Source organism: Ctenocephalides felis, unplaced genomic scaffold (genome assembly GCF_003426905.1).
Source record: "Ctenocephalides felis isolate EL2017-DRISC unplaced genomic scaffold, ASM342690v1 CF-g0.4_SCAFFOLD_02761, whole genome shotgun sequence".
In the NCBI taxonomy this organism is placed as follows: domain Eukaryota; kingdom Metazoa; phylum Arthropoda; class Insecta; order Siphonaptera; family Pulicidae; genus Ctenocephalides; species Ctenocephalides felis.
The window spans coordinates 1-8614 of record NW_020538915.1 but is presented as its reverse complement, the minus strand read 5'-3'; the positions used below and the strand labels follow the sequence as shown (position 1 = coordinate 8614).

The following is an 8614-nucleotide window of genomic DNA, read 5'->3' as shown; positions in this document are numbered from 1 at the left end:
TAAATTGTTTTTTATAATTTATCAAGTATTCTAGATTTTATATAAACAATAAAAAATATAATTATTATATTATAAATTTAATTTCCGAAACTCGTTTTGGCGCCCCTAAGGCTTGCGCCCGCATTTTTTGCATGCATGGCATGCAAGGCAGAACCGGCCCTGTATATATATATATATATATACATATATATATATATATATATATATATATATACTAGATGACCCGACAGACGTTGTCCTGTACCCAACTCTGCTTTTTTTCAATATCCTGTACTAATATTTACCATTCAGTTAAAATTAATAATTATTGTTTTTCGAATTACTATTTACATCAATAAATGAGTGAATGAGAACTGCTTCAAATAAAATGATGATTCTCAATTCCCACAGTTATCACTTTAATTATCCCTTTCAGTCAGCAACGAGCGTTCGAACGATAAAGACTTCAGTGTTGAATAGTGAGTAATCCGTAGCAGGTAGTTGAAATAGTGACATCATGGATAGCGGACCCTACGGAGAGGGTCCCGACGATGACCGTGAACAAATACAATTAGGTCCGTGCATAGGAAACGCATTGCGTATATGTTATGAAGAAGATATGGAAACTGAATCAAACGCTAATTTAAATAAATTAAATAGTGATGTTACACCTAAAGGAACAATCAATTCAGTGCAAGAAAGTGACGTTGTATCAAACAACGAAATTTTTTTTTTTTTTTTTTTTTTGTTACAATTTATTTTTGTTAATCAAGACTTTAATGTCTTATTTACAAAATTGATATGAGCAAAAAAAAAAAATACAAAAAAACACAAAATGCAATACATTGAATATAAAATGAAAAAAGTTGAAATAAAAATTAAATTAAAACAGTAATACAAAAATAATAACATAAATGAACGATGACGTGATGATGTATGCCGCGTACTACGTCAGGACGCGTGCAGACATTGGGCTAGGAGTTTGGTAGATCGGAAGGCCATTTCTTGCTCAATCTTCTTATCGGTCTCTGAATCGCTTGAATTGTAGGATTTGTATGCTGGATTAATTTGTTGTTAAAAGATGAACTTCTAATCTTGATCATTTCGTTGACTGTTAAGATTTTCAAATCCTTATGTAGGCAAAAATTCGAAATATACCAAGGCGCATTAGTAAGGATACGCAGAATTTTATTCTGGCACCTTTGAATGATGTTTATGTTAGATTTGCAAGAGCAACCCCATAGTTCGATTCCATAAGTCCAAATGGGCACTATGATAGTTTTATACAAAAGTACCTTGTTATCGAGAGAGATTTCAGATTTCCTCCCAAAAAGCCAGTAAAAATCTTTTATTTTCAGTTGGATTTGTTTCTTTTTATATTCAATGTGCGTTCTCCATGTCAATTTCGAATCAATGTGCATGCCTAAATATTTGACAGAATTGCATAATGGAATTATTGAATTGTTCATGATGATAGGTGGACTGTTGTGATGTTTTAGAGAAACAATTATGTGCTGAGATTTTTCGATATTGATTTTGATATTCCAATCTAAAAACCATTTTTCGAGACTAGATAAATAATTTTGTAACTGACAAATTGCTGTTCTAATATCGGAATTGCATGAAATAATTGCTATGTCATCGGCGTAAGTGCATATGGTTAGAAGATCATCTGTGGGCATATCGTTTGTGAAAAGAAGATAAAGTACAGGACTTAGCACACTGCCCTGTGGTACCCCGCATTCTATATTTCTGATGCTCGAAGTCACATCTTTAATTTTGATTCTAAATTTTCTATTAAGCAAATATGAGCTTAAGATATTGAAGTAGTTTGGAAAAGTTGTTTTGATTTTATATAGGAGTCCTGAGTGCCAAACCTTATCAAAAGCCTGACTGACATCTAAGAATACGGCTACGCTGTGTTCCTTTCTATTCATGGCTTCAAGAATACGAGACACCGTTCTGTTGCATTGTTGAATTGTAGAGTGATTTTTTCTGAAGCCAAACTGATGGTGAGGAATCCAACTATCATTCGGATGATCTTCTGACAATCTTTGCAACAAAAGTCTCTCTAAAATTTTCGATAATATCGATAAAAGACTGATAGGACGGTATGAACTAGCAGTGAGATGGTTTTTGTTTGGTTTAGCGATCATAATAATTTCTGCAGTCTTCCACGCTGAGGGCCAATAATTGTATTGAAGTATGGCGTTGAAAATATTTGTTATATATAAGATACCTTTTGTAGGCAATTCTTTTAACATCTTTGGAGTAATTTTATCCATACCTGGCGAAGATCTATTTTTTATCCTTTTTATTTCACATAAGACATCATTTGGTGAAAAATGTCCTAACGGTGTAGAATGTATGGGTTGATTTACGAAATTGTTAATTAAATTATTCTGGGAAATATTTCGAGCGCTAAAAATGCTACTTAGATGATCAGCAAATGCCTCCGCTTTTTCTTCGTTGCTTTTTGCCCAAATGAATCCGTTTTGGTTGGTTATTTTCAGAGGAGGGTTTTGTTGTAGGGGTTTACTTTTGTTTCTGATTGGTTTCCATATGGAATTATCGTACCTATTTAACTGCAATATATACGACCTGAATGTACAATTCTTCCATTCTTTCATTTTTTTCCTCAGCGTGTTATTGAGATGATTAAGCGATGTCTTATCCGTTGGTAGATGAGAATGTTGCCAGGCTCGTCTTGCTCTTCGTTTCTGTGCAATTAGCTTCTTAATCTCTTGCGGAATTATTAGATTATCATTTCTTGGATTAATGTTCGGGGTGATCTGCTTGGTTGTTTCACGTACAATCTCAGAAAAATAATCTATATTATTTTCTATATCAATAACGCTTGTAGGCCTAGATTTTGGAAATAATTTTGAATCAAGTATGGATTTGAATTGAATCCAGTTGGAAAGATTGTTGTGTAGAATATGATTGTTGATAACTGGAGTAGGAAATGTGCTAAACGTCACAAGTATTGGAGAATGATCTGAAGAGAGATCGTAACTAGATTCAATATTGAGATTTGAAAGATCAATACCTTTCACAATAAAAAAATCTAAAAGGTCTGGAACTTTAGTAGGGTCAGAAGGCCAATAAGTTGGACTGCAAGTTGAAATAAAGGAGAGGTTATTTTGCCCTATGGCTGCATGAAGAATCTTTCCTTTGGCTGTAGTCAGTCTAGAACCCCAGGCAATATGTTTACAATTAAAGTCACCACCAATGATAAATTTATTACCTAATTGAGAGAAAAATGAAGAAAACTGAGCACAAGTAATTTTGAATCTTGGTGGACAATAAACAGCAGAAACACAAAAATTATATAAATTTGTTTCAACAGAAATTTGAGTTGCTTGTAGAAAATCATCAGAAATATTTGGTAGAACAAAATGCTTTATATTATTTTTGATTAATATAGCCGAACCGCCGCGAGCCCTGCCACTTGGGTGATTTGAATTATAAGTAGTGTAGTTATAAATTTTAAAGTAGTTTTTTTCAGTGAAGTGAGTTTCTGAGATTAATAAGATATCTATTAAGTTTAACTTTAAAAAACATTCTACTTCATTTTTGTGAGGTATTAAACCGTTGGCATTCCATTCAGCAATTTTAATTATTTTTGCCATTGCTTTTGTTGTTGACTAACGTGGATAACATATTTATTATTATGGTGTTCTGTTGCAAAAGCTGATTGAAGATATTTTTAAATTCTAAAATAAGTGTTGCTAGAGAATCAGAATCAGGATTTGAAGGTGAATGATTAGAAGCAGAGTAATTGTTTTTTGCAATGTCTGCATAGGATGAATTTTGAATTGTTGGATTTAAGGCCGGAGAAATGTTGTTTATTATATTATTAGAATTTGAATTATTAGAATTTTTAAAATTTTGGTTATTTGGATTTGGATTTATGACTGATTGATTTACTGGAGTTTTGTTTCTTTGTTCTTTAATTTTTTGGAAGTATGAGCAACCGCGATAATTAGCTGGATGAGCACCGTCGCAAAAATAACAACATGCCGGAGCATTCGGATCTTTGGTACAAGCTATAGTATTATGATTGTCACCGCATTTTAGGCAAGCAAATGGTCTATTGCAATATTTTTTGGTGTGATTAAAGAGTTGACAGCGAGTGCATTGTATAATGTTGTTGGACTTTCTCGGTGGTTCGACACGTATTATGCAGTTGAATAATTTATAAATGTTATAAATATTTTTGTTATTTCTATTTGGTTCCAGATCAACAAAAAACATATTAAGAGGTTCTTTTGTTATTCTATGTCTAATATTTAGGATATTACGTACGACATGACCCTGTTTTAATAGTTCTAATTTAATTGCATCTGTGCTTGTTGAAAAGTGTACATTTCTAAGAACAACCCTATAAGCCTTCTCTTCTTTTAATTGATATGTATGATATACGGCATTAGTTTCTTTTAGATGTCTGGATAAAGTTCGAAAATGGTCGACAGAATTACATAGAATTTTAAATGTATTGTTAGCTAAACTTCTCAGGAAATATTGATCGTGCGGAATTATTTCATTTAATTGATTAGACATATCATTAATATCGTCAACTCCGTAAATAAATATTGGAGGGGGCTTACTGACTGGAGCCGGTTTAACTGAGTTGTCATCATTAGCTGTTTCTATTGTTGAAAGGGCCGAAAATCGGTTTTGAATTTTGACATCTATTCCTAATGGTTCAAATGAAGTTTTTCTTTTTTTGAAATTGACTACTTGCCATGAATTAGGAGGTTTCTTGACATCAGAATGTGGTTGAGTGAGGCTTGTGGATGCACTATTACTAGATGATATTACTTCCTGTCTTGAGTCAGAAACTGATGAAGTTAAACGCAGCGAGACCTTTTCCGATGTAAACATATTGGTCCGACCTTCTTCGCGAGGTATCTTGCTGTATTTGCTGGATCCAATAACGGTCTTTCGAAGTTTTGGGATTTCTGATGGTTTACTGTCCGATTCCATATTCGCTTCTATATCTTGATTGAAATGAAAGACATTTCTTTGATTCCACAAACGCACATTAGAGTCTCGATTATGTATGGTTTTTTGTAAGCAATTATTTAATTATCTATACACTTTTGTAAGCTTTTCATGCAATTTAATAAACCGTAAAATTCAATCTGACATGCACTTGTTTTTTTTTTTTTTTTTTTTTTTTTTTTTTTTTTTTTTTTTTTTTTTTTTTTTTTTTTTTTTTTTTTTTTTTTTTTTTTTTCAAACAACGAAATGAAAACAATAACAAATCTAGAAACGACTCGAGGGAAAAATAGTGCTAGTGAAAATCTCACAGGGGACAAACCTTCCCAAGAAACTATTAATAATAATGAGGTAATTAATATTAATGAAAATTTAAAAAACCAACGATAAGATTAATGAGAATACATATGAAAAAAATAATCAATCGAGAAATACTAAAGTATTTAAAACAGTGTCATACACAGAAAAAGACATAGGACCATTTTTAATTTATGTGGAATCGATGAACAAAAACATAGGCAAACTAACCACATGGCATTAGGAAGAAAGATATTTAACAAGCACCCAGAGATGGACAAATACATAAAGGAAATTAAAGCTATCGGAATTAACAAAATCAAAATTGAATGTTATGACTACAAATTCACAAACAAGTTGGTAGCGGACCATATATTCTCAGAGATCGGCGCAAGGGCATATATACCACTATCTACTGTAATAAAAAAGGGAGTAATATACGACGTAGACACCGAGCTATCAGAAGAACATATTTTGAAACATATAAAATCTGAAGTAGAAATATTAGAAGTCAAACGAATTCTTAAAAAACAAAACAATGATTATGTAAAAACGCCCGTATGCGTTTTAACTTTCAGAGGCCAAAGGTTACCTGAGAAAGTAACAATACATGCGGTGAAGTGTCGGGTGAGTCAATACAACAAAATAATCCAATGTTATAACTGTTCACGTTATGGTCACGTGACCACACAGTGCCGAAGTAGTGTCAGGTGCGGACATTGTTCGGGTAACCACAACTACAAAGAGTGCGATAACAGGGAGGAAGAGCCCAAATGTGCATTATGTGGCAATGGACATCAGGCAATTAACAAAAATTGCGAAGTCTACAAAAAACAAATTAAATTAAAGGAAATAATGGAATTTAATAATGCAAGTTATAATAAAGCAAAAAGGATTTTGGAGAACCGCCCCTACGCAAATATAATTACAACTAGACTTGACTTACAAAACAAATAAGTTTTTCCCGATATTCAAGATCTCCAACAACGCACAAGAGATAAAGAACCAGAAAATATGGAAGTGAATCAGCCCAAGAAACGGAGACTACACAATACTAGCGTTGAGACACCAGCCATAGACAACAGCATTAAAAACTCTAATAATAACAATAAAACAGAAAACGATGCACGAAAAGCGTCACCTAATATAAATAAAATACCATTTAAAAAAATGAAAATGTAAATACGAAAATGACAAAAGAGGACAACAGAGATAAAACGAAAGAGAAGGATGTTAGAACGACGAATATACAGAAAAGAGGAATGCAACCAAATCCAAGCACATCAGAGCAAATATCTCTGAACCACATAATCAAAAGACTAAAGGATGTTTTTAACCCTACCAACCAAAAAAATAATCAAGTGCTAATGGCCATAATTAATCGGATGGAAAGAGATCAGATAAACCTAACAAATCCGAAATGACAAGAATGACACAGGAATTGAAAATATTGCAATACAATTGTAGATCAGTGTTTGCCAACAAAGGCTGCATTGAACATTTTCTATACGAGAAAAAGATTCAAATAGCGGCCTTCTCAGAAACATGGTTAAAAGGTGGTAACAACTGCACTTTCAGAGGTTACAAGATCTTCCGCAACGATAGAAATGATGGATATGGAGGTACGGCTATAATAGTCAAGGATAATATCACGGTACTGAATACAGAGAACATTAATATAGGCACAATAGATGTAAGCAAGTGCCAAATCAAAAGAATAACACTTATGTTCTGTAACACCAAATTGACCATTATATCCATTTATGTTGCACCAAACAGCAATATCTCAGTAAGTCAATGGAATCATATATTGTCACAGTTCCAAAACCCATTTATTTTGTGCGGTGATTTTAACGCCCTTCATTATGCATGGAGAGGTAAATGGAATAGCAGAATGGGAAATAATTTACTAGAATCCGTAGAGTCCAATGACTTATTTATACTCAATGATGGAAATCCAACTTTGAGATCTAAAAACAATTTTACAGCAGTTGATATATCATTTTGCTCTCAGGACATAGCGCACAAAATAGATTGGAGTGTAATCGATGAGTCTCTGGGCTCAGATCATTACCCATAATTCTAACTCTGAAACAAAAAGAAGTTCCACAACTCCAAAATAACGATCTTGGATGGAACCTCAATAAAGCAGACTGGGAAAAGTATCAAATATATCTAGAAGATGAACTAAATGGACCCCGTAAAAGCGTACACAGATTTTATACGGATAATTAACTCAGCGGCAGAAAAAAGCATTCCAAAAAGAAAAAAATTGATAAATACTAGGTTCATTAAACCAGTGTGGTGGGATGACGAATGCAATCATCTAATAAAGGAACGGAGAGAGGGTGAAAAGCTTATAGACAGGAATCCAACTATAAAAACTATTTAACGTGTGAGAATATAAACAAGAAAATCAAAAACATTTTCAGGAAGAAGAAAAAAGACAGTTGGAAGGAATACGTCAATAAAATGAACCCAAATGCTTCAGTCAAAGAAGTATTTGGAATGATTAGACGTCTCAAGAAACACACGAACGGGACCGACACATATAGTAATATCCCTGAAGAAATTAGTGAGGAAATCATCGACTATCTATCACCACCGGGTGCCAAAAATGACTTAGGCAATGGAAATAAAACTGTCCTGGAAAGAGAAACAAACAATCTGATGGAACCATTCTCATTGTGGGAACTGGAAATAGCTATCAAGAGGAGCAACAACACAGCTCCTGGAAAAGACGGCATATCATATTCAATGATTGCAAATTTGACACCACAAGCTAAAAGTATACTGGTAGATATAATTAATAAAATGTGGCTGAATCCAGAAGCAATAGAAGATTGGGGGCAACAAGTGATAATACTTATCAGATAAATGAATAAACACCCAAATTTATTTCCTGCATTGCAAAAGTCAAAGATAGAATGATCAAGAGAAGATTAGAATGGTGGGTAGAAAAGTATGACATACTTCCCAAATCCCAATGTGGATTTAGAAAGGGCATGGAACATATGACAACCTAACGATCTTTATATCAGATCTATATCTATCACTGGCAAAAAACAACTATGTCGTTGTTCTATTTAGCGATATTAAAGGTGCGTACGATAACGTCCTACCAGAGGTGCTGGAAGATACTCTGGCTAACACTGGACTACCAGGAAAATTCATAAACTCAATTACGACCAACATCCGAGAAAGAAAGATATTTTTCCGAATAAATGGGAACTGATAGGGCCGAGAAAATCTACAAAGACCTACCACAGAGAGATTCTTAGCCCCATCTTATACTCAATTTATGTAAGAGACATGGAAAAATATGGGAAACAGG

General features: G+C 33.4%; 1 protein-coding gene across 1 annotated transcript; it reads left to right on the top strand.

The window, feature by feature from the left end:
* The first annotated feature begins 422 nt into the window (after positions 1 to 422).
* On the top strand, positions 423 to 5373 carry LOC113381270. The gene is made up of 2 exons (XM_026620232.1): positions 423 to 703; positions 5233 to 5373. Exons 1-2 carry the CDS (start codon positions 497 to 499, stop codon positions 5371 to 5373), a joined length of 348 nt encoding a protein of 115 aa, XP_026476017.1. The 5' UTR covers positions 423 to 496.
* Positions 5374 to 8614: the final 3241 nt, after the last annotated feature.